Source organism: Poecilia reticulata, linkage group LG17 (genome assembly GCF_000633615.1).
Source record: "Poecilia reticulata strain Guanapo linkage group LG17, Guppy_female_1.0+MT, whole genome shotgun sequence".
NCBI classification, from domain to species: domain Eukaryota; kingdom Metazoa; phylum Chordata; class Actinopteri; order Cyprinodontiformes; family Poeciliidae; genus Poecilia; species Poecilia reticulata.
Window position 1 is genome coordinate 28,969,026 of NC_024347.1, and position 25,360 is coordinate 28,994,385.

The 25,360-nt window shown below is 40.3% G+C and overlaps 2 protein-coding genes across 5 annotated transcripts in view; one reads left to right on the forward strand and one right to left on the reverse strand.

The window, feature by feature from the left end:
• Positions 1 to 8,278, forward strand: LOC103480006 (properdin). Its single transcript, XM_008434744.2, has 11 exons — positions 1 to 213; positions 974 to 1,112; positions 1,723 to 1,880; positions 1,968 to 2,135; positions 2,784 to 2,981; positions 3,062 to 3,229; positions 3,306 to 3,497; positions 3,989 to 4,162; positions 4,477 to 4,674; positions 5,713 to 5,824; positions 5,908 to 8,278. Exons 1-11 carry the CDS (start codon positions 150 to 152, stop codon positions 6,035 to 6,037), a joined length of 1,701 nt encoding a protein of 566 aa, XP_008432966.1. The 5' UTR covers positions 1 to 149; the 3' UTR covers positions 6,038 to 8,278.
• Positions 8,279 to 8,523: 245 nt separating this feature from the next.
• esyt2a (extended synaptotagmin-like protein 2a) overlaps positions 8,524 to 25,360 on the reverse strand; it is a 46,941-nt gene continuing 30,104 nt past the window's right edge. Inside the window, exons 8-25 of one of the 4 annotated variants that reach the window (XM_008434739.2) lie at positions 24,954 to 25,009; positions 22,785 to 22,905; positions 20,064 to 20,234; positions 19,783 to 19,865; positions 19,302 to 19,350; positions 18,578 to 18,667; positions 18,300 to 18,395; positions 17,257 to 17,358; positions 14,453 to 14,515; positions 13,824 to 13,898; positions 13,019 to 13,105; positions 12,788 to 12,937; positions 12,255 to 12,691; positions 10,867 to 10,965; positions 10,646 to 10,777; positions 10,455 to 10,560; positions 10,256 to 10,305; positions 8,524 to 9,681 (exon numbers count right to left, since the gene is read on the reverse strand). In XM_008434739.2, coding sequence (XP_008432961.1) covers positions 9,645 to 9,681; positions 10,256 to 10,305; positions 10,455 to 10,560; positions 10,646 to 10,777; positions 10,867 to 10,965; positions 12,255 to 12,691; positions 12,788 to 12,937; positions 13,019 to 13,105; positions 13,824 to 13,898; positions 14,453 to 14,515; positions 17,257 to 17,358; positions 18,300 to 18,395; positions 18,578 to 18,667; positions 19,302 to 19,350; positions 19,783 to 19,865; positions 20,064 to 20,234; positions 22,785 to 22,905; positions 24,954 to 25,009 — 2,004 coding nt within the window. In that variant the 3' untranslated portion in view covers positions 8,524 to 9,644. The remainder of the gene's footprint in view (positions 9,682 to 10,255; positions 10,306 to 10,454; positions 10,561 to 10,645; positions 10,778 to 10,866; positions 10,966 to 12,254; positions 12,692 to 12,787; positions 12,938 to 13,018; positions 13,106 to 13,823; positions 13,899 to 14,452; positions 14,516 to 17,256; positions 17,359 to 18,299; positions 18,396 to 18,577; positions 18,668 to 19,301; positions 19,351 to 19,782; positions 19,866 to 20,063; positions 20,235 to 22,784; positions 22,906 to 24,953; positions 25,010 to 25,360) is intronic. The other 3 variants (XM_008434740.2, XM_008434741.2, XM_008434742.2) reach the window with 3 other exon arrangements.

Consider the following 25,360-nt stretch of genomic DNA (forward strand, 5'->3'; position numbering starts at 1 on the left):
TTGCAGAAATGAGGACCAGATGTTGATCAACGGCTCATCCAACAGATTCTGAATCAGCGGAAGGTCAGAGGGGCGGACCAGAACCAGAACCAGAACCAGTTTCAGGGGAAAAGGAAAGTGAAGCTTTAATTCTGTCCAGGATCTCCAGGATGAAGGAAACGTTCAGGTTTCTGGTGGTTTTGGTTCCTCTGCTGGTTTCTGTGGAGCGCTCAGGTAAGTCCAAATATAAATGCATTCAGCCAGACTTTCAGCTTAGCGTGACAAAAAGAGAAAACCTGTGGGGCTCTTTTCAAAACGCAGCGCAAAACTTTCTCCTCTAAGTTTTATGTTCTTCTACATCTGAGCATCACAAAATCCTTTTAGACAGAACAGTAGCAGAAGAAGTGAAATCTGTTAAGTATTGTTAAAGGTTAAAGAGTGCACAAAAAAATCATCTTGTGAATACAAAACATACAAAATAAATTTAAAAGTACAAAACAGTAACATGTACATAAAAATACTGTTCAAACCAGCAGTACAGTATTCCTTTCTGTAACCTGCAGTCTGAGTGAAGAACCACAATAAAAATGCACTCCTGGTTTTCTTATGTTTTTATCCTCTGTGATACTTAATTTCATGAGATGCTAATGTTATTTTTTACAATCAATAATATTATATTGTTAATGCTAATTGTAATTGTGTCATAATAATACGAGAAAACAGCTCTGTTTTACCGTCAGCTGTCAAATAACAGCAAACCTCCACAGATTCATGTTTGCTCGTTCAAAGGTTTGCCTGAAAATTGCGAAAGACAAATTTTCTCCTGTGTTGAAATCCTGGGTACTCCTCTGATGGACATGACAAAAACAGGCCTGAAAGTAAAGACTCAAGAGTTCTGCAGAACTATCCTGATGGAACAGAAACTTTGACTAAACAGATAAAATGTTTCGTCCTGGTCTTCTTTTACTGAATAAATATGTTTGTGTGTGTGCAGAGTGTGTGCGGTGTTTTGGTTCCTTCGACCTGACCACAGGTGAGTGCAGTGAAGATCTGGGCGTTGTGAACCAAGATGACTGCTGTCAGAACTCCCAATACGGCTACGAAGCAGAAGATGGATCGTGTCGGTCCTGTGGGTAAGCAGAGTCGCTCGTTTCCACTCAGCGGTGTGGAGCAGGTCGGTGCGGTTCGGTATATTCAGGAGAGCTTCCACCACCAACTGGACCCAAATACCAAATGTTGCATCATATTAGATGACAAACGGGGTCCATTAGTGTGTTGTGCTTGTTGCTAGCAGTGCTGTTTCTCTCCTGCATTCAGCAGAATGTGTTGTGTGAAACCAGTAGCTCCATCCAAACCGTACTGAACTGATGGACCTACAACTGCAGGGATCCCAGGGTTGGTGCTCTATGGGTCTTTCCTCAAACCTGAACCTTCAGTCACATACAGACAGTTACAAAGTCAGAGTTCTGTCAGCTGAAGACAAGATCTATTCAAACCCATACGTGAGCTTGAATAGGCTCCCTGTAGCTGAATAGACTGTAAAATACTGATATTAGTTTAGAAATCACTGAACGGTTTAGCACCACAACAAATTAAAGATTCTGCACTCCCAGAACCAGGACCGACCTGGAGAAGCAGCATCAGTTTCCACGTAGCACAAATCTGGAACAAACGTCCATAAAGCTGTGCTTGTCCTGAAACCAAACACTTGTTAAAAAAATAAAAACAAACTTGTGCTTCCAGTCCACCTACATGGTCTCCCTGGACGTCTTGGTCATTCTGCAATGTTCTGTGTGGAGCGGGCGTGAAACAGAGAAGCAGGAAGTGTCATGGCTTTGGAGAGTGTGAGAACCCGCAGGACACACTGCAGACAGACGTGTGCAGCGGCACCTGCTGCAATGGTATGTAAATACTCAAAAGTTATACAAGAAACACTGAAAGACTCTACACCTTGATTCCTTAATGTTTATCATGTATTTTTGAGTAAGACAAGGGCTGGGGCTTATGGAACCCCTGGACTCCATGCTCAGTCACCTGTGGAGGAACAGGAACCCGAACGAGACGGAGAGTCTGCTCCAGTCCTCCTGAGTGTCGCTCAGCATGCACTGGCCCTGAAGAAGAGAAAGAGTCCTGTGAGGCCAGCAACAGGTGTCCAGGTGAGGTCGGCTCTATTTTCAGCTCCAAGACAATGTAATGTTCAGGTAAATGATCAAAAGGTTCAGGAAAGCCAACCCAGATATCTTTATCAATGGACCCCAGGCCTCCTCAGGGTTCACTGTTATGCACATTGAAGAACCAGGGTTGGCAACAGTGGATCCAAAGTGTTTATGTAACAAGATCAAGATTTATTCTAACATCCATCCATTTTCTCACACCCTTGTCCCTTAGTGGGGTCAGGAGGGTTGCTGGTGCCCATCTCTAGCTAACGTTCCGGGCGAGAGCCGGGGTCACCCTGGACAGGTCGCCAGTCTGTCGCAGGGCAACACAGAGACACACAGGACAAACAACCATGCACACACACACACACACACACACCTAGGGACAATTTGGAGAGGCYAATTAACCTGACAGTCATGTTTTTGGACTGTGGGRGGAAACCGGAGTACCCGGAGAAAACCCACCATACACAGGGAGAACATGCAAACTCCATGCAGAAAGACCGGGGTCGGGAATCGAACCCAGAACCTTCTTGCTGSAAGGCAACAGTTCTACCAACTGCGCCACTGTGCAGCCTGCGGATTTATTCTACCCTTTAAGTTAATTAAATGTTGTCACAGTCTGTGTTCTTCTGTTTTATGGTTCAGTCCATGGAAGTTGGTCGAGTTGGGACGCTTGGTCACAGTGCTCTGGTTCATGTATCACTGACCAAAACATGCCCACAAGAGTCCGACAGCGCACCTGCTCCAACCCAGCCCCCTCTGCTGACACCGTGCCACCAGGCAACAACTGTCCTGGTGATGCTTTTGAGACGCAGGACTGCAGCGAGATCCCTAATTGTCCAGGTAAGAGGGGAAGCTCACTGATGACCTAGTCTCTTACATAGCAGTAGGAAGCAATAAGCTAAGATTGACTTTTTCTTCAGTGGACGGCAACTGGGGGTTCTGGTTTCCACCTGGCCCCTGCTCCGTCTCTTGTGGAGAGGGTCTGAAGATGTCATTTAGGCGGTGTGACAGCCCCAGCCCCAAATATGGTGGAAAACATTGTGAGGGGCCAAGCACTCAGAGCAGCGTCTGTAGTAGTCCCTGTCCTGGTAAGCCACAAACACGCACATTATTAAACCTACGACACTCAAATGCAAACATGATGCGAATATCATCGTCTTTCAGTCCATGGAGTCTGGTCCGGTTGGTCAAACTGGGGCGACTGTTCGTCTTCCTGCATCCCACCTGGCAGAGCTTCATTGAGGACACGCCATCGATCTTGTTCTAACCCGGCCCCATCGTTGAACCCACCTGGTAATGAATGCCAAGGTGACAACTCCCAAACTGAGCACTGCAACCACCTACCTCATTGCCCAGGTATACCTGCATGCCTCTTTAAATATGACCACCAACATGTACCCAATAACATCCACAGGTGTACCGACAGAGCTCATCCCTACCACCAGCTGATCAACCAAAAAGTTCCCTACCTGGAACTTCAGTGTCCATCTGGTGCGATCTTAGGTTTCCCATGGGCAGCCAGCCTCCGATCAAAAATACATTTAATGTTAAATAGTCCTTCTAAATGGCCCTTAGGAGTTTCTGCGTGTATGGATGAATGTTTAACCTGTACAAGAAGTTGCCCAACATGTGAAGAAGTTGCCCAACATCCTGGAGGCAACTTCTCCAGGATGTTAGGTTTTTCCCAACTGAAAATAAACACCAATCTCCCAATGACCCTTTAGAAAATGGATGAATGTGATCTGCTTACAGCACTAAGGTTTTAAATTAAAGTCCAAGGCTCCCATCGGTCCACACAGAGATAATTAACAATATATTATTCCCATTCATAAATCTGTCTTTTTCAGTGGATGGCAACTGGGGTCCTTGGTCAGCCTTCACTCCATGCCCTGTTACATGTGGCGTGGCTCTTCAGGCCTCGGAGAGGAGATGCAACAACCCTGCTCCCGATCATGGCGGCCGTCCATGTCCTGGAAACGACAAGCAAACCAAACTTTGCTCAACACAAGTCCACTGCCCAGGTACAGCAGGTTCAAGGACATCAGGTTCATTTTGTTGCTTCTCCAGAAAGTTTCTCACATTTCTGGTGTCACTCATATGATCCGTCCGAAAGTAAGTTGATGCGACTTACTTATTAATAGCTGAACTTTTGGTGCTGTTCTCTTCAAATTGACCCGAACAAAAGTACAACTTTGAGAATTTTAAAGAGTAATGACTTAAAAAGCTGGACTGTAAAGGTCCCAAACATCTAAACACACCTTAACATTAAATATTGAACAGAAAAAAATAAAAATGAAAATATCACTTATCAATATAAAACCGTGTTGGTTTGCAGTGGACGGCGTGTGGGGCGAGTGGACCGCCTGGAGTGCCTGTACGTACCCCTGGGGAGGGAGAGACATCCGGTGCCTGACAACGGGGGGCAAGCAGACTCGGAGCCGCTCCTGCCTGCATCGAGCTCACAACGGCTCCATCTGCACCGACGGAAAGTTGACAGACACTCAGGTCTGCTACAACGTTGACAAGTGCTATTGTGAGTGCAGACTCTTTTAACCCTTTCCTGCCTTTTTCTATTAGATTAATCGACAGCTAGCTCAATCGTGTGAGGCACAAATTCAATGTAAATAGTTACTTGAAGTTATCTATATATATTTTTTATGGATATCTGATGCCTGTAGCTGTCTGAAAACCAATTGTATCGTCCATCCATCCTCTTCCGCTTATCCGGGGTCGGGTCGCGGGGGCAGCAGCTTCAGAAGGGAGGCCCAGACTTCCCTCCCCAGCCACTTCTTCCAGCTCCTCCGGGGGAATCCCAAGGCGTTCCCAGGACAGCCGAGAGACATAGTCCCTCCAGCGTGTCCTGGGTCTTCCCCGAGGCCTGCTCCCGGTGGGACGTGCCCGGAACTCCTCACCAGGGAGGCGTCCAGGAGGCATCCTGACCAGATGCCCGAGCCTCAACTGGCTCCTCTCGACGTGGAGGAGCAGCGGCTCTGAGTCCCTCAGTCCCCAATTGTATTGTAATTTGTAAAATCGACTTTTGTGGGTTTTACGACGTTACATAATTTCTTACATGTTTGAGAAATCCTTTCATCTCCATGGCAACCATTCAGTTGTGCAAAACGGCTGGGTGGACCTAGCCCCGCCTTCGAGATGCAGCTCCTCCTCAGAACTACACCGAGCCTGGGCCTCACAGAGCAGCAGCCGTCCTCCACGACGCCCCACTCAGCTCCTTCAGACTAGCCAGCAGTAATTATCGCTCCCTGGTGAAACGGCGCAGCAGGAAAGCTCGTAATGCGAGAGGAACACAAGTAAACAAGTTATTAAAGGCTTAATAGAGGAGCAATGCTGTGACGACCTCCTGAAGGCGGAGCTTCAGAAAGAGCCGGAGTTTTTAAAGCGACAGAGGCTCAATTTCAAAGCATTAAATTAAAATGTCTTAAGTCACATTTGAAATATATGGTATTTATTTAACAACCGAACTTAACAGTTTGGCACCATGTGTCTGGAACATGCATAAAACTGTCCCTTTAGTTTCTGGAACAGCTTCACAAACTGACACCGTGCGTTACAGTGAAAGGAACCTGGGACGGCTGGGAGCCTTGGAGTTTATGCACACCGGCCTGCGGAGCCTCGTCTAAACGCAGGAGGTTCCTCATCTGTACACCTGACTACAGCGACTACAGGTATGTTTTAATCTAGACAGTCAGAGTCTACAGTCCTTGCAAAACAGGTTTTACTAAAAAATTTTTTTAAAATGTGTTTTCAGTCCAACTATTGGTCGTCAGCGGGAACCAGCACATTTCCATGGAAAGCCAAAGGCCGACTGTGGCGCGGTTCCTGACGGAGGGAAGAAGTATGAACTTGAAGACTGCCTTAATGTCCCTCCCTGCACCTAACAACGCATCAGCCCACAACTTCAGGAATGTCAAAGCTAGCTTTCTTTGTGGAATATTAGCAGAAACTGCATTTTAAAAAGTCTTTTTACTCTGCTAGATGGGCACATTTGTTGCCTCGCTTTTTGTGATATCACACTTTATACATCCACATCAGATTCTTTATTATTGTAATAGCTTTAAAATAAGAATAAAACGTGTTTCTTCCGCTTCTGAAATAGTAATTCAATATTAGGAAATAAGTCACACTAAAAACTCAGCCAGTTTTCCAGTCGCAAACAAAGGAAGTCGTTCACTCGTCTTATTTAAAGTTATTCTGTATCCAAAAGATTAGCCTTAAGAATGTTCTTTTTACGGTTTCTAAATGTTTTGGGCCAAAGTCCTCAGTCTGTCGTTTGTGGCCCGACATACTATTATATTCTAATGAAAACAAAACAAAACAAAAAAAATTTAAATGAACGATGTGGCTGATAGAAAGAAAAATACGTTCATTTAAGATCGTCTGATTCCTAAAATAATTACAGTGTCCATCTGCATCAGCTCCAACTGCTTTAAAAAAAACAACAAAGTGCCCAACAAGGTAAAGAACAGGGATAGTAACACATAAAATAAAGACATAAGCAACAGAAAAAGAACAGGGAGAAAAATCAAATCAAATCAAACTAATTTAGTTGGTTTTTACAGACATAATTTTTGCATGAAATATAAAAAAAAAAAACACACCAGATGTACCAGCGTTGTGCTGCTTCTGCCAGCTTAAAGCTCTTTATTCAGTTTGAAAGACGTCAAAGAGACATTCAGACACACCGTGGCATCCGGCCGCCTCTTTCCCAGCACGTATACATACAGTATCATCTCTGGCTCACGCGTTTCGTAAGGCACAAGATAAATTAAAAAGACGGAGGAGAAGAACCACCTTTAGAAGACGACGTCGGCCTCAGAGGCTTTTCAAAGCCGACGGGCTTCCAGGAGAACGCAACGCTTCTTACAAAACAGAACAGGACAAAAAAGGCTGGAAAACACACAGAACTATTCATATACACATTTAAAATACTTTCTCAATGCTTGATGTAAACGCAACATGCAGAAATCGACAGGTTGTAGGTGTTCAGAAGGTCAAAGGTCAAGCTGCTGCCTCTGTAGTGTCAAACAGCAGCAGCAGATTTATCTAAAGTTTCATACCAAGACCTGCATTATGCTGCTGGTCAGACGATTCCCTCACGAAGCAGAGCTGTAAAGTAAAAGCACTGCTCAATAAAATGTATATATAGAAAAAAAATAATAATTAAAAGCCATCTTCTGAGTTTCCTTTTAAATACAACGTGAAAAACAAAAAGTTAAGACTGAATGTTTCTATAGACAGAATGTGAACAAGTCAAAGTACTGACAACAGAGCTCATCGTAAAATAAGCGACAACCAGGCCCGCTGTGAGAGTTATGAAGGTTAAAATGGTTCCAAATTTACACATTTTACGATTTTAAAGTCACTGTGTGTAGATTTAGTCAGGAATGAAAACGTCAAGTAGATCTTCCAAAAAGCCTCCATCATGTTTCCAGTCCAAATGAACTGGTTTTACTCTGGAAGCAGGACTGGAACCGGATCGGAGTCAGAGCAGCGTGTACCTCCCCAACGTGCTGCTGCGCACTGCAAGTCAGATGGATGAAAAGAGCAACGCTGGCAATAAAATAAATAAATAAAATGCAGAATTATGTGTTGAGTTTTCCACTTGTGTTTAACTGCAAAAACGTGAAACCAGAGCGTCCACAAACCCCACTGCTAAATTAACCCTTTAATCCCAGGTGCATCTTTATGGTGCATTAACATTTACAGCACTACAGCGCCACCTGCAGGCGTGGCATGCAGTGGTTACTACAGTGTTTTGAATGCACCAGGTGCTTTCATGTAGATCAATACGAAGTGATGCTGTGTTTATGCGAAACTTTTTAAAAATGAACTTTGAAAAAACTAAATTTTAATCTGGACCAGTTCAAAAACGACCAACCATTGTTTAGTTTCCATTAAAGCACTAAATCCTACAAAATTTTCATTTGAAAATTAGATACTTTCCCAAGATTTCCCTTTAAAGTCACTCAGGATGGACATTTCAGTACAAACTGTTTACTAATGTTCTTGTTTTGTTTCGTTTTATTTATTTTTTACTTCTGAAGGAGCCCGACTTCTCAGACAGGATTTTTGCCAAATCACAAACTCACAATGTGATTTGGCAAAAAAAAAAAAAAAAAGGCTATTTAAATGTATTTATTTATGGATAGACAATAAATTCTGGAATGTACGCATTTTAATTTCTTTGTATTTTTTCCATACTGGCCCAAACTTATAAAGTGATAAGAATTTGTTTTCAGTAACGCGACAGCAACATTGAACTAAAGCAAAAAATGATTAGAAACACTCAATTTTAATGTAATATTTAATTGAAACCGTTAAAAACTTTAGCTGTGACTATTCCAAATTAGAAAATTAAACTAGCTGATAATGCACGTTTTGCTTTAATCAGATTTACATAGGAAAACCTGCTAAATCTACACATAGTGGCTTCATTACAATCAAGAAATTGAAGGCAATACCTGCAGCCAACATTTTGCAGCTATTTAAAACATGCTAAAAACAAAAACTGCAGCAGCATGTTTGGTTATTTTAGCCTGTATGATCAAATATAGACCAGTCCTATTGTTGGTCTATTATAAGACAACAGCTAATTTAACTGTCTTTTTGCTGCGACGTCCCATTTGAACAGGCTTGATCTGAATGGAAAGATTTCTCTTTAAAAACAACCATCTCTAAAACGTAACCATTTAATGGCTTTTCCATCCACTTCTCTAGACGTAATGTTGACACTCAATACTAATGATTGTTATCAGGTTTTAAAATATTCATGTGCAAAGGGTCACATTCAGTTACAAAAACGGTAACACTTGGTAATGGGCTTATTTCATCGTAACAAGAGTGTTTCTGCACAGCAAACAAACCCCATTGGCAACTCTGTGAGTGAATTTCTTCTTCTTTGGTTCTTTCACCCATGTTTGTTTATTTTTATAACAGTGTTAAAAAGCCAGCGTGTAGCTGTGTTATCTCAACTAAAGCAATAAAATACTTCTCGTGTCTTTGGTCCGACACACACACACACACACACACACACTCCCCTTCAACAAAAATAAAGAATGTTTGGATGAAATAAAATAGAAGAAAATCAGATTAAATTACACACAATCCTTTGGCCATTAAGACACCAGCCTCTCTAATATGTGCAGAATATAAACCGTCTTTTAGTTTGTCCAACATCATTTTACACTATATACAAACACACATATATAGTGTATGTGGCAACAGAAAATAAACCGTTCTAGCTTCTATAAATACGGGATAAAACTTCCATCTTGGCACATTAACTTGTATATACTCTCTTTACATTTCTGCAATTCTTTACTCGCTTCTTAAAGGGAAGCCTTGCCTTGCGACTGATGTGATTAATGAGTGTCTAAAGCTGCTTTTCTCTTAGCTTTTACACATCTAAAAGGCGCGAGAATAATTAAAAAAATGTACTGTGGACATAAGTGGAAGCATGGTGGTGGTGGTGATGATGAAGACTTCTTATGGTCGAGGTTTTCCGTCGATAGTCAGGTCATACCTGCAGCAAAAAGACATTTAGGAAAGTTTAGAAGTGAACATTTTGAATTTTAGGTCGAGACGAACAAAGAGACGAATGGGATGCAACCCAACAGGCGGAGAGAGTCAAAACTCCAGCCACTTTTTATATGATTGTAATTGTTAAAAACATTGAAATATGATGGAGGTGGACTACCGGGGGCCTTTGCAGAGATATTTATTAGTGAAGTTTTTCCATGCAGCCTTGTGTTGTTCAAGCACAAAAATCCATCAGGAAAATCATTCATTGCTGTTTAAGGACATAAATATCAGTGTAAAAGTTCAACAGTTTTGTTGTCAATTCAAACCAAATTAAAAGTGGCTTAAAAAATAATCTCTCTGAACATAAAAAATTAAGATTTTAACAAAAGTGTATAATTGGTTTCTGAGGCTTCCCATCTCTAGCAGTGGCTGAATTTAATTTTCAGGGCAAAATAAAACTGTGGTATGAAAACCGTACGTAGACTAGTGTAAAAAAAAAAAAAGTAGGCTACTAGTAGGAGATGAAATAAAAGTTTTTAAAATAGTATCCCTGCCAAACATTAGAAAAAACGTACCATTGTGTCCAACCTTTGGTTAAATCGTCATGATTTAAATCCACCAAGACCTGATGCGATAAAAAAAAAAAAAGATTTAATTGATTAAGAAAGATTATGGACGCCAAGCTATACAGATTTTCCCACAGCCAGGAAACTAATTCACACATTTTAAGACGTCTTTAAGCAACTACATAATAAACTTATAATTAGAAAGCACCTTTCCAAGAAGACCTTTATGTTTGGAGAGCAGACCTCCGCTGTTCTTCACTGCAACATCCAGGTTGCGACTACTGAGCTCGATCCAGGTAACGGAGAACTCAAACCTGACCAGGGAGGAGAAACGAACTTTCCATCAGCCACATCGCAGCCAGGCACGAAAACGAAATGAGCTTCAACCGTTTGACTTACGTTTCGTCGAATTTCGGATTCTGTGTTTTCTTGTGCGTGTGAGTTTTCCTCCGTCCCGACCTCCTTTTGTCAGGAAGCAGGTAGAGACGGGCGTACGGGGTTGAGCCGTGATCGGTGAAAGCGATCAGGTTTCTGCAGGAGTCAACAAAAAGAGTCTAAAAAAACGGAGTTTCCTGACAAAAAGCAAAGGTGTTGCTGTGATTATTCTGACGGCCGCCGACCTGCAGGCGTGAACGACCACGATGAGCCTGTTCCTCTGCGTGCTGTACCGGATGGTCAGCTGGATGCTGCCCAGTGGGCTGTTACTGGACACTGCACCACTGCACACACAGAAAACAACACGTCTGCTTACACACAGTTTCTGATTCAGAGTGAAAAGCTGATCAGCTCCAGTGAAAAGACGATAAATCTACACATTACACACATGGATGATAAAAAGACAGTGCGAAAGAAAAAATAAATTTTAAGTATGGATAAAAAACAACAGTGTGGTCAAGACAAAGCCTGTTATTGTCTTTAGATTGAGCTGTAAAAACTTGTTCAACTATTTTTACTATTTAAATGTAGCGTTTAGGACCCTGAGGGCTTTGTGATCAACTATTTATTTAAATTCGTGCCAAAATGTCTTTTCCTGATAGTTTAAAACGAAGTGAATGAGCTTTTTGATCCATTCAAACAGATTTAAAGTGCAACTCTGAATGCAAAGTGAAGAACATTCAGCTAAAACTGGGAACATTACCACAGTGTTGTCGGCTCAGGGGCACTGATGATCACATCGCTGTTGGGAGCACAGTCATTGTTGGCCAATATATGACAGGTGTTATGAACTTTTATTTTTAATATATACTCGTTCTCTGATCTGGACTTGATGACGTCTGTAAGCCACCTAATGCAGACTCATTTTTAGATTGTAACAATTTATAAACTTTTGCTTTAAGGCTGTTAGATACGACCTGAACCTTCCTTGGGTTTTTTATGCTGTTGTTTAGTAACTAATATACTCCCATAAACTTTAATGAGAGAAATAATGTTACTCACAACAAACAAATTCTGAAGCTTTAGGCTCTAAATTATAATACTAATTCATCAGTATGACAGAAAATCTCTCTTAGATCCACATCTTAAAGGTTTATATGATGTTATAATGTTATTCTTTCATAAAAATCATTCCTGATGTGATGTTTTGATTCTTTCATGCATGTTTTAGAAATACTTTTATTTACTAGCCACTAAGAAATGCAATGCTAACAAACAAACAAAAAAAACAAACAATCAAAGCCAGAAGGCGGAGCTTAGCGCTGTCAATCATCCTCGAGTTCTCCATGTGCTACTGGCGGAGCAGCAACTCAACGTTACAGAAAGACGTTTATCCATCGTCACCGGTGGCCCTGCTGACTACACTGTGGTAGCGTAGCAGGGTGAAGAGGGTGATTAACAGCGCTAAGACCTGCGTCTGATTGGTTGGTTGTAGTTAGCGCTGGCAGAAGGCAGAGGAGCTACATTTTTTTCACAGATTACATCTCCCGTAACAAACATGGTGACAATTTCAACAAATAAGTCAAAAAAAATGTTTTTGAAAGTTGCATCCTGCAGCTTTGACTACACTCACTTGGGCAGCTGCTGGAGTCTCTGCTGCAGCTCCTGAGCAGCGTAGGGGTTGGAAATATCCGAAGCGATGCTGGGCGTTGGCTCCTTGCCCCCGTTCAGGAACTGCTGGGATCCAGAGATAGCCAGGTAGGATGTGCTCTTCCCAGTCTCTGCTAGGCTCTTACCTCCAGCTCCTCCTCCATCACCAGCCTGCTCCAAGTCCATGCTACCCATGGACTTCACTGGGAGCTCCGACTCCTTCCGCCGGTTGGACAGGTCCTGGACGGAGGCGGTGGAGGAGCGGGGGACGTCTGAGATGGAGGGCGGAGGCATGCTGGCATCTGAGGAGACGGAGGGTTGTGGGGTGGGGTTGGGGTTGGCGGAGCTGGACTTGCGGACCTGGACGGACGACGGGGTGGAGGTGGAAGGCGAGGCTGGTATCTTTTCAAGAGACAACACCTGATGGAAATAATAATAATAATAGAAAAACAATTAAAAGCTCAACAAAGACGTAAAAGTCGAGAGTGAAGGTGACTGATTTCCAAGGTGCTTCACCCGCAGAGCCATCTTCATCTTGAGGGTGCAGCTGGGTCCGGAGGTCTTGAGGGGGAAGCGCTGGCTCAGAGTCATGTCCTCCGCCTCTAGGAGGCGGGTGAGGGGCAGAGCCAGCGTCCCCAACGAACACTCATGCTTCGTATCCTTCACCTGAAACAGCCGGGGTTAAAACGCTCAGCGGAGGGACGAGGGAAACACTCTGAGTCACCGAACAGATGGAAACGTCCTCACCTCCACCTGCAGCTCTTGCAGTTTTGGGTTGTGGATGAGGAAGGTGAAGTTTTCCTCCCACACCGGTTCATTGGTTTTATATTTGATCTGGAAAAAAGAAGCAGATGAAAGACTGAGTTCAACTTTCAGAGGGTAAAACAGACGGTGTAGCGTAGTTCAGACAGCCGGCTGATCTGAGAGGAAGAGCAGAGTCTGGAATGGGGCTGGTGACAAATCAACAGCATCGATTATTCAAATTTGTGGTTTTTTAAGATTTAATTTTTCGGGAAATTTAGATTTTTTTTTTTCTTCCATCAAGCCTGCCATCTTGTTTGACAAGAATGTCTCACAGCTTTTATTTTTAACCTTTTCTTTTTTTCATTACAAGAATAAAGTCAGGGCTGCAGGATCTGACTTGAGTCTGGACTCTTTGAACACAGTGAGGTTTGTTGTGGCTCTGTATCGTTTCAAATCATGATTTGTCCCCGGGGTTTCGGTTTTACAATACCACCACATAGTGACACTTGGTTAACTAATCATTGCTGATGCTAATATTATGACTACATTATCTTTATCGATCAGAAGTTCTCATAGTCTGGTCTATAACCCACAGGAGGGATGATGACATAAAAGCCACTTCTTGGAAATCATTTTCTTTTTTCCCCCAGAAAATGAAGAGAGCAGAAAAACTTCTGGTTTGAAAAAGTCTGAGCTTTTATTATTTAAGTCATATCGCCCAGCTTTAGTCTGAACGAACGATATTCAGAACCAGAACTCTCCGCTGATGCAAAGTTGAAGTAACTCTGTAAACCACATGTGCTCTCACCTTGCTGTCTAAGGACTGGTGACCCACTCTGAACTGGACCATTGGACTGGGATCACTGGTCACTTTTTTACCGGACTGCAGGAAAACAAACAGGTTTCAATGAACCAACAGGAATAATGAGAAGCTCTGATCAAAACAAAGGTTTTCCTAACACAACCTGAACAGCAATGGAGCCAATTATGTTTTCAGAAAAATGAGCTCAACGTTCAGAATGGCTTCTTTTTTCCTCAAAATAATCCACTTATAAACACATAAGAGTTTCATAAGAGTAAAGAAACATTAAGTTGAGCTCATCAAGTATTAATTTTGGGCTGTAAAAACAGAAGATTTAGAATAGAAACTTTGGGAAAGAGCAGGTAAAAGTCCCATAACCCAAAAAAGTCCAGAAAAAAAAAAAATCACCAGATTCAATTCGAAGAAGAAATTCAATCGTAAAGCATGAATGTAGCTCAGGCAGTAATGCTGTTAAATACGACACACACTGTTGGACACAGCTTTAGTCGGGCGACATGATGGTCAGTAAATGAAAGCAGCTCTGAGTGGATTAAAGTAAAACTCCTGCTGTAGCTGTGTGTTTGTGGAGACGTCTCCGTGTTTCCTCTACGGTTTGTGTTCTCTGTTGCCGTTACCTTGATGGCCTTACTGATCGAGGCCTTCCTCAGCCCCGTCTGGTTGAACTCTAACGGATTGCGCTTTGATTTTCCCCCAGTGAAGTGAAGGCAGGAGAGAGTAACACACACACACACACACAGACCGGGAGGTTAATTAGGGGAGGGCATGCGGGGAGGAAGAGGAGGAGGAGAAGTTGATGAAGCACACCACCACCGCCAGCATCACCAAAGGATTGGGATGCACCCAGAGTGAGACAGACAGAGACAACATGGATGATCACATGGTTAATGTCATTCCCCAGTTAATGGAGCAACAGGTAGAGCTGAATAAACAACATCCAGACAGAAAATTTACACTGGAAATAAGATTATTCAACATTTATTTGGAACAAACTGGTCAGAGAGCTCCCTCTAGTGGTATTCAGAACAAAATACTGACATTAGATCATCTACAGCAGAGGTGGGTGATATGGAATAAATGTTTTATTGTGACATTTTGCTGTACTATTGTGATAAAGATAAAAGAGACAATAAGTAATATTTATTACTTCTGCGTGGCACAGCAGTCATAGCACCAAAACACCATCAGCTCGTGGAATAATACACTTATTCAGGAGGGCTTTAAAAACTGCTCACAGTAACTGTGATTTTTTTGATAGTTATTTATATTTTCATTGAACAAAAAGTGGAAAAAACAGTAAAACTAACACTGACAATCCAGACAGTTTTTAGGATTTTTAAATGTCACTAATTGGAACTCATTACGACAATAAATCAAAAATCCCAATCATGACAAGAAGTTTATCACAATAAATGCACCTAATGTGTTTTACTAGGTTATCCTGTAATGAAACGCGTCAAAAAATGTTAAGGATCGTTTCTGCTTTCTACAGCGCTCCACACCAAAGCAATGCACTGCTGCACTGCTTTGGTGTGGAGTGCTTCTGCTGTGATATTTAATACAAAACAAGCAAAAGCCAAATGCATGTTCTGATACGAGTGCATCTGATCACTGCGTTGTATTCTGATGTCTTTATTGTGATGTTTGGTGTGAATGAACTCTGACTCACCTTAAGGACAATAAAAGATAAATAAACCTCAGAGGAAAGGAAGCTGGAATAGATCCACTGGAACAGTGTGAACTCTGCTGGTGTCGAGCTTTCCATTTCACACAAAGTCATATTTTTACCAGCATATGTGATGCTGTGAGTCACATGAGCAGAGCAAGATACCTGAGCGTGCATATTCTGATTTGCAGGGTTTCTGAGGAACTCGTCAAGGGAAGAGGGAAAAACTGAACACACAATGACTTCAAACCATAAACTGCATATAAAAGATGGACAGAACCCAACTGGTTAAAATCAGCGTTTCCTCTGATCACCAGCTGGGGCCCAACAGCTTCAGAAGTTGGTCTCACTGCATGTTTTCACCTTCATGTTTAACCCCAGAGACCTGGAGTGAGGTCAACGTTGCAACGGCTGAAAAGCTGAACTTGTCCATCTTTTACTGTACAAACAGTTTAAGGGAAACCAGGGATGATTGAAGGGAAGCAATCCAAAAAACACACAATTTGCCTTCACTGCTCTGAATACCTCCCCAAACTAAACATGCATGACTCCTTCCTAATTAGTTTAAATACCCGACACTGTGCTTTACAGCAGCATTTATAGGCCATAAACGTCACGTTTTGCTACGCTACAAACCCAAACGTGTGCTATTTGAGATTCTGTGAGACACATTAATGTAAAATAGATGCAAAAGAATACATGGGTTTCAACATTTTATACAAAAAAAATCTGATGTGTGTCATATGTATGCAGCCCCAGTGAATTAATACGTTGCAAACCCACTTTTAAATGTAATTACAGCTTCAGGTTTTTAAGGGTGTCTCTAAAAGCTTTGCACATCTAGATAATAACATTTTGAAGTGTTGGCTAAGTATTGAAGCACCAAACCTTCAGGCTCTTTTCACCGTAAGCATATTCAGTGACATTTGTTGCTTAATGCGGCACAAAAAATTAGGGAATTCAAAGAGGTGGTTACGTCAATTAGAAACTACAGCTTGGTTGTTTTGTAGAAGAAGTCAAACAGAAACAACTTTTTACTTTAAATCAGTGACGAATATTATTTTTTAAATATGTTTTTTCAATACTTACTGTCTGATGATGACGTTTGCTATGAACTTAAAGCAGAATACAGCAACACTTATTGCATATTGAATGTTTCCCTATAAAATAAATTACATTTTTGAGATTTTTTCTTTTTAAAATATAACATTTAACTCTAGGTGATAAGTAGAAATTGATCACCTGCAGTCGAGCTTCCATTGATTATAAAACTGGTTGTAATGTCTCTTTAAAGAGATATACTGACTGCATGGAACCGTTTCTGGTCGAGTCGTCTACAGAGATGCAGACATGTTAATCCCTCTTGTCTTCTTAACTTTCCCATCAACCTTATGTTACAAATACCCAATGATGAGTTTTTCATGCAAAGTAAAAATAAAACAACCTCACCAATTGAAAGTTATGCTTATTTAATTGGATGTGCATGCAGAGGTTTAGCAGAAAGACTGCCACTAAATGTGATAAAGTATAAAGTTTTCTCTGTTTTTGTGTAGATTTTTGGATGCATTTTATGTCCCATCCTTTCCTTTCGCTTTTGGAAACCCCAACAGAAACTTTACCAACTTATTACGGTAAGACAAGGATTCAAACCCATGCACTGGAGAGGATTCGTGCTGTTCAGGCAAAATGGGGCATAATCACTCTTCAGCATTCCTCATACCGCTCTAAGATGCAGAGATCAGCTAGTGGACTCACAAACAAGGTCCTATAGAGAGAAGAGGTGTTCTCACAGAACACGAGGCCCGCCGAGCGCCTCTCTTTTAAGCAGCCTGAACCCAAGTTCCCCTCGAAGACGCTCTTCAGAGCAGCGAGGAGGCACGGAGGAGGAGGAGCAGAAGAAGAAGAAAAAGCAGAGGAGGCTGAGAGGAGAAAAGTGAAGCCTGTGCTTGATCTGATGTGTGCTTGCTAATAAAACAGAGTTCCTGTTTTCACTCTCAAACTAAACTCAAACTAGTCTCAAACACAGTTAAGGTGTCGTAATTTTACAAGTTTAAATCTTTTGTAAATAATTCAAGAATTTGTTGAATGTGATCAGTTCAAAAAGCTGCACATCAGACAGAATACGAATGTAAATAATACAAGTAGAAATACATAAGGGATCATTTCTTCTGTAGAAAATAAAGTCACAAAACGAGTAGAAATAATATTAGATAATAATAATAATAATATTAGATAATAATATTAGATAATAATAATAATATTATTATTATTATTATTATTAGATAATAATAATAATAATAATAATAATAATAATAATAATAATAATAATAATAATAATAATAATAAATAATAATAATAATATTAGAGATGGCTAACGCGAGTTATGCTTCACTGACTGTATTGCTGTATTTATATTAATGCCTTAACAGAAAAAACGTCAACAATAGTTTTGCAAGTTTAGTTGAAGCAATAAATCACGTTAACAGAATAAAACCAATTAATTCAAATGGATATGTCAGATTTGCAACTGCTTTACCTTTTAGGACAAGATGGAAAATAGAACGAGAGAAAAGCAAGAAAGTAGATAAGAGAGATTACATTTATCTATCATTTTTAACTAAAAACAAAGGTAATTTAAACACACACAAAAAGAGAAATCAAGACTGCTGCAACCGTTACGGCTTCACAATATTCCTAAAAACTGAGAACGCTCCAAGCCTTAAAACTGATTCATTAGTTCCACTTAAAGCCTGTAAAACCTAAAATCAGCTCCGTTGATTATAAACCAACTGACTCACCGACAGGTTTCTGGCCGAGTCCAGGAAGACTACGAGCACTGCAGACGACAGCCCGTCGGTGGCGCTAGAGCCGTTCGCCCGGATCTGCAGCAGCGCCTGCGAGGGAAGAAGAACAGATCAGATCAGAGAGACACTTTTCCTTCATATGGGACCTGAAACCGAGTCTGGTTCTGAACCAGAGTCTGGTTCTGATCCAGAGTCTGGTTCTGAACCAGAGTCTGGTTCTGAACCAGAGTCTGGTTCTGGTTCTGTTTGGAAGAAAAGCTGTGCAGTTCTACCTGGTCCAGCTTCTCAGGTGAGGGCAGCAGACAAAACCACTCCATCTTCAGGTGCAGCTTCCCTTTGGGAACATCTTCCAGATCGAACCACTAAGAGGAGGGAAAGTAATCAATAACCAATACCTGATTGTTTTCCAGCTCAGGCTGGGAGTATCCACTACATTTTTTAAAAATAAATCTTAAAGTTTCTTAAGAAAGCAATAAAAACCTTATTTTTATCGATATTAATCAATACAAATGGGTACAACGGATAAAGCTTATAACTGGACGCCTTAAAAAAGCAAAGTCAGTAACAAAAATAGAAACATTTTGTCTCTATTATTATGAAAATTATTTCAACCAATATTTTATATTTTTCTATTATATTTCTTCCCATCTCAGCATGTTTATTTTAAGAGCCTTTTGCAAATAATGTCTTTAGATAAAACTTTTTTTTTTTACATTAAAAAAGTCATAATTAACACTCACTTGTTTATTAACTTTATGGATTATGGATTGTTCCATAAACCATAATGATGGGAAACGTCTTAAGATAACGTCCAAGACTAGAAAAATCTAAATATTTGACAATTGTTTTTGAGTTTAAGCAGCTGAAGATTTTTGCATCTTTCGAGGTATTACAGACAATTTTAAAAGAAAAAAATGAAAGAAAGAAGAATTTTTCCCTGCAAAAACGCTTTGCAAATTCAACATTTATTACTAAAAACTATGAAAAAATAATCACCTCCTCCACAATTTGTCCCTTCTTGAGTTCAGTCAAGTCGATCATCACACTGAAACACGTAAAAACACGTTAGCTAAGAAAGTTTTACAGGGCAAATGCTTTTTTTTAAGCTTGTCTGCACCATGTGCAAAACTATTTATCGTATCATTTAACATTTATCGGATTGTTTAATTTAATGTGAAAAATGTATTGTGATAAATTTCAATTATGATAATACATGATAATTGTATTATGTATTATCACGATAATACATGTATTATGTATTATAATCATGTATGGCATGATTATAATACATCATGCAAAATTAATCTTTAAAACTGCCTTAAATGTTAATTTTGCCATATTCTCCACTGTTAAATATCACTAAAAATGTGGCCAAAATACTCGCTGACATAATAATTGTGCACACAGTGTAATAGTTAATGGAAGGCAGTTTTTAATGTAGCTCAATGTTACCGTCAGTGAAACAAAAATAACCTACTTTCCCAGTTTGTCATCGTCGTTTTGGTCTTCATCAAACAGTACAATTTCCATCGTTTTTGCAGTGTTATCGTACATCAAGAACTGAAGAGCAACACATAAACAAACATTAATGCTCGCTTAAACTTCCTGAATTACCAATAGACTGGTAATTTTAAAAAAAACCCACTAAAAATCAACCAAAGAACATCAACAACAATCCGTATGTACGTCCTACATAAACATCTTCAGTTTACGGCACAACTAAGAGCAACTAAGAGCAAAGGCAAGAAACTGAATCACCTCATGGACCTCGTTCCAACGAGGATTGACCGTATCTTTGATGACTTTGCTCTTGGCTTCCTTTGGGCCGACCCGGATGAGTCCATATGGGTCAGACTTGCCCTTGATTCCCAGGATCCTGTCCTTGGCCAGTAGGTTCTGGGCCTCAATGAAGTGGATTCTTATCAAGGCCTTAGGAGTGAAAGACAGAAGAAAAGTAGTTCTCAAATGCATTAAGCGTGTAACCTACTACAAACCGGATTCCAAAAAAGTTGGGACTCTAAACAAATTGTGAATAAAAACTGAATGCAATGATGTGGAGATGGCGAATGTCGATATTTTATTCGTAATAGAACAGATGGCAGATCAAAAGTTTAATCTGAGTAAATGTAACATTTTAAAGGAAAAATATGTTGATTAAAAATTTCACAGTGTCTTCAAATCCCAAAAAAGTTGGGACAAGTAGCAATCTGTGGCTGGAAAAAGGAAATTGAACATATAACAAACAGCCGGGAGACCAATTAACACTAATTAGGTCAATTGACAACATGATTGGGTATAAAAAGCTTTTTATAGTGTCAGTGTCTCTCTGAAGCCAAGATGGTAAGAGGATCACCAATTCCACCATTGTTGCGCAGAATGATGGTGCAGCAATACCGGGATGGTGTTACCCAGCGTAAAATAGCAAAGACGTTTAAGTTATCATCATCAACAGTACATAACATCATCAACAGATTCAGAGAAACTGGAACAATAGCTGTTCGTAAGGGTCAAGGCCGTAAAGCTCTACTAGATGATTGTGATCTCTGGGCCCTTAAGCGTCTCTGTACCTCAAACAGGAATGTCACTGTCAAGGAAATAACAACATGGGCTCAGGAATACTTTCAGAAAGCATCGTCAGTGAACACAATCCACCGTGCCATCAGCTGCTGCCAGCTGAAACTCTACAATGCAAAGAGGAAGCCATTTCTAAGCTCCACAAGCTCAGCCGTTTGCACTGGTCCAAGAGTCATTTAAAATGGAGTGAGGCAAAATGGATGACTGTTCTGTGGTCAGATGAGTCACGGTTTGAAGTTCTTTATGGACACTGGGACGCCATGTCATCCGGACCAGAGAGGACAAGGAAAACCCAAGTTGTTATCAACGCTCCGTTCAGAAGCTGCATCACTGATGGTCTGGGGTTGCATGAGTGCTGGTGGCCTGGGCAGCTTGCATGTCTGGAAAGGCTCCATTAATGTAGAGAACTATGTTCAGGTTCTAGAACAATATGCTCCCATCTAGACGTCGTCATCTCTTTCAGGGAAGATCCTGCATTTTTTCAACAAGATGATGCCAGATCACATTCTGCAGCAATCACAACATCATGGCTACGTAGGAGAAGGATCCGGGTCCTGAAATGTCCAGCCTGCAGTCCAGATCTTTCACCTATAGAGAACATTTGGCGCATCATAAAGAGGAAGGTGCGACAAAGAAGGCCCAAGACTATTGAACAGTTAGAGGCCTGTATTAGACATGAATGGAGAGCATTCCCATTTCTAAACTGGAGAAATTGGTCTCCTCTGTCCCCAGACGACTGTTGAGTGTTGGAAGAAGAAGGGGAGATGCCACACAGTGGTAAAAATGGCCTTGTCCCAACTTTTTTGGGATTTGTTGACGTCATGAAATTTTGAAGCAACATATTTTTCCCTTAAAATGATACATTCTCTCAGTTTAAAGTTTGGATCGGCCATGTATGTTCTATTGAGAATAAAATATTAGATGTTGGAACATCATTGCTTTCAGTTTTTATTCACAATTTGTTTAGTGTCCCAACTTTTTTGGAATCCGGTTCATACATTTTTAGATAATTTGCTTTCAGTTTCCACATTGTCCTCTGACATTGTGACTGTGGGTCATTCCACAGAGGTCAGAGGTCAATCTTTGCCTAAAACGGAGTAGTTGAAGATGTACCTACATTAATGTTGTCTGGTAACAATCTAGTAATGTTTTATTTAATTGAAATTAGTTCCAGTAGATTAACAAATAACATCTTCTATTCTTGTAGTTTGGTTTTGTCCAGCAGAGGGACATGCTGGTCCCTAGGAGGAGCCAGTTGATACAGAAATAAAGATGGCGGGGGCATAGCAGAATGGGAAAAAGAAGCGACTCAAACAGGATCCGATTTGGGGTGCGAAATCAACTTTATGTGGCTTTGTTATGAAATATAAACACTTAAACTCCTTAAAGTTTTACCTTAATGGCGAAGCAGCGTCAACCTCTCAACCAAAAATTACCGATGAGCAACCACACACACTTCCACACACCTCCCCATTCATGGGGAATTAAATGTTACTCATATTTTATTCTTTGCATATTTTATTTTTCTTTTCTTTTGTGTTTTGTTGTATTTTATAAATGGTTAAGGTTAATTATGTGAGAAAAACACAATTTTATGTCTATTATTTAAAACAACTGACAAAAATAATGTTGAAATTTTATCTTTTTTTTTTAACTGAGCCATCTTTTAAACTTATCCCTTTATGGTATGGAAAAACCATATGATGGCACTCTTACAAAACAAAACTCAGATTTTACGAAAAAAACAAAAAAAACAATCAACTTTATATTAACTTTTCAGTTTATGACTCGCATCCTTATCTGTGTGCCTGTATCAAAAATTAGATGCTATTTGACATTTCGGATCCAGAGCGTAGAAGAACTGTGTGTACCAGGAGAGTTTCCCTGGCTAAGAGTGAGTGGTACCTCTGGAATGGGGAAGCGGATCCTGGCCAGCTCAGCCGCTCCCACCAGAGGGATGTTGAGACGGTTCGGCAGAACCAGGTAGCTGTAGATGATGTCCTGGATGAGGCCGTCGCACAAACCACTGCAGGCACAGAAACAGACAGAAAATTAAGTAAGATTTGAGTAGAAAAAAAATTAACTTGTTGCAAAAAAAAAAAAGATAATCTAGTTTATTTAACAACATTATTGGACAATCATTAACAACTTAGCAGATCGCCTCCATGCCAGGCTACTATCATGCTGACATTCAGGCAAAAGGAGCCCCAACCAAGATCTGAGTGCATCTATTCTGCAGTAAAAGGACAAACGATTCAGTTAACTGACATTTCTGCATTACAAATCATTTTATTTATGATTTTATATAATATTAAACCTAGCTGTAACTGTGAGCTGAGTGGTCCTGGGTTTTTTCTGCATGGAGTTTGTATGCTCTAAATTAACATCCGATTACTAAATTAGTGTTATTTGTTGGTGGATTAGCTGTAATGACCTATTCAAGAAATAGAGGCTTGGAAATTTATTTTTAATTTATAGCAGCAATTTGCACCAATCTGATGGTAAATAACAGATTAAAAACAATAAGTATTCATGTTGGTGACCTCATATGCCTATCTATTCAATAATTCAGCAACAAAAAAAGTTTTTTTAATTAAAAATGTTGCTTATTTTGTCAAATTAGTATATATATATTCTAATTTACTGAGCTACAACGTTAATATGTATTTCACAAACCATCTCCTGACATGTCACCAGTTTTCCTCTAGGTGGCAGCAGAATCCTGCCTCTGAACTCCTAAAGTTTCCCACTGCAGTGGATTAATATGGGTCAGTTTGCACCAAAAACAAAATACAAATATAATTTTTAAAAAGTATCATAACACTATAATTACTAAATGAAGTACTAAATATTTTCAGACAAAATATTTACAAATTTTGGAAATATTTTTTACAAAATTCTGCATCCTCTCCATGCATTCATAAGCATTGATATTTTCAAGTATCTCATCATTTTCTCCATTATAGACATGAATATCACATTTTTTATCTTTTGGGGATGAAATGTTATTTAGTGAACATGGCTTTACACACGCATGGGGAGGAGTAGGAGGGTGGGGCGAGGGCTGATCAAAGCACAAAGTGCAACACACACACACACACACACACACACACACAAATAAACACGCAGCAAGTGACTTCCTCCAACCAGTTCAACAAGTGAAACAACATTTCACTGGGTGGAGTCTTTCAGAGCGAATCTCTGCCTGAAAACAAACAGTAAACAGAGGAAAACAAACACAGGTCTACGCAGGGACGACGTCTCACTCACAGCAACCTTCTGCTGCTTTAGGGGTAAATTCATCTTTCTCAAAATTTGGAAAAAAACGCATAAACAAACCGTCCGCCGGTCATTTTTCAGGTTTGCATGAAAGGTTTGCATGAAGTACGACAGAACCTCGCATTATGCAGCATGGATGTCAGCCATGCATCCACAAATTTGGATATATAATATAAAAGGGCCGTAATACGTCCTTCCATTTCCCAACCACATGTTGATGCAGCTATGAGGTAATTTCCAGGTTTGGAGCGCTGCCTCCTGCCCTCCAGCATCTCTGTGTGAGTGGGTGGGACCTCTCCTGAATACCCGCTTTCCCCACAGCTTGCATGTCCAGCAGAGCGACCAGATGATCGGGTTTCGGATTGACACCTAATGTACATCAGGAGGTGTGAGAGACTAAGGCGTGCGAATGAAATGAGGCTTTAGTTAATGTGTTTAGCATAATCAGGACAAACCTTCAGTTTTTTTAAATACTTGAAGGTTATTTACTCACAAAGAATAGAAAGCTAAAAGTAGCCTCTCACTGTGGAGGTTTTGGAGTTTATTACTAAATAATAATAATCACACAAAAACATTGAGTTGTAAAGATATATTTCCTTAAGGTGAGCTACAGAGCTGCTCTCTCTGCTGCTTTGGAGCAAACAGATAAAGTCTAAATAGGTATTTAGGGTTCTATCATTGTAAACATTTTTGTGTAAATTTGTTTAGTTTTGCATTATTTTTGCCTAAAACCGCCTCAGTGCTGCCCCCTTTGGTCAAACAGCAGGATGGCTGTTAGGACAGATGTTCACTTACTCAACACCTGGAATGTCCAACATGTTCGTGAGTCCCGTCCAGTTGATGTCCAACAGCTGGAAGACAGAAAGTCAGCATCAGTTTAATTTGATAAAATAAAAAATAATGGCCACAAAAATCAGGAAAAGATACAGAGGAAACATTTTCCAAGTATATAACATAATAATTAAATGCATCTATAATAGTTTGTGCAGGTTAGGATTATTGATTCACACATTCAGTTCCACATAAAGCTCAAGATACTAAAGTTCTAATAAATACAACAATATTTGACGTTACTTTGTCCTACATTTCAGATTGTATCAAAGTTCTGCAGGCTTGAGTGCAGAAATATCTGGCAACCTGATGTATATAAGAGGTTTAACAAGCTTTTACTCTTTAAACTTGAGTGCCTGTAAAAACCAAAC

What these genes read in the sequence shown, in the direction of transcription:
- LOC103480006 (XM_008434744.2), top strand. Translation starts at nt 150, where the DNA reads ATGAAGGAAACGTTCAGGTTTCTGGTGGTTTTGGTTCCTCTGCTGGTT. An exon ending in CAGCGGCACCTGCTGCAATG is followed by an intron (nt 1,881 to 1,967) that starts GTATGTAAATAC and finishes TTTTTGAGTAAG; the next exon opens with ACAAGGGCTGGGGCTTATGG. An exon ending in CCTGACTACAGCGACTACAG is followed by an intron (nt 5,825 to 5,907) that starts GTATGTTTTAAT and finishes ATGTGTTTTCAG; the next exon opens with TCCAACTATTGGTCGTCAGC.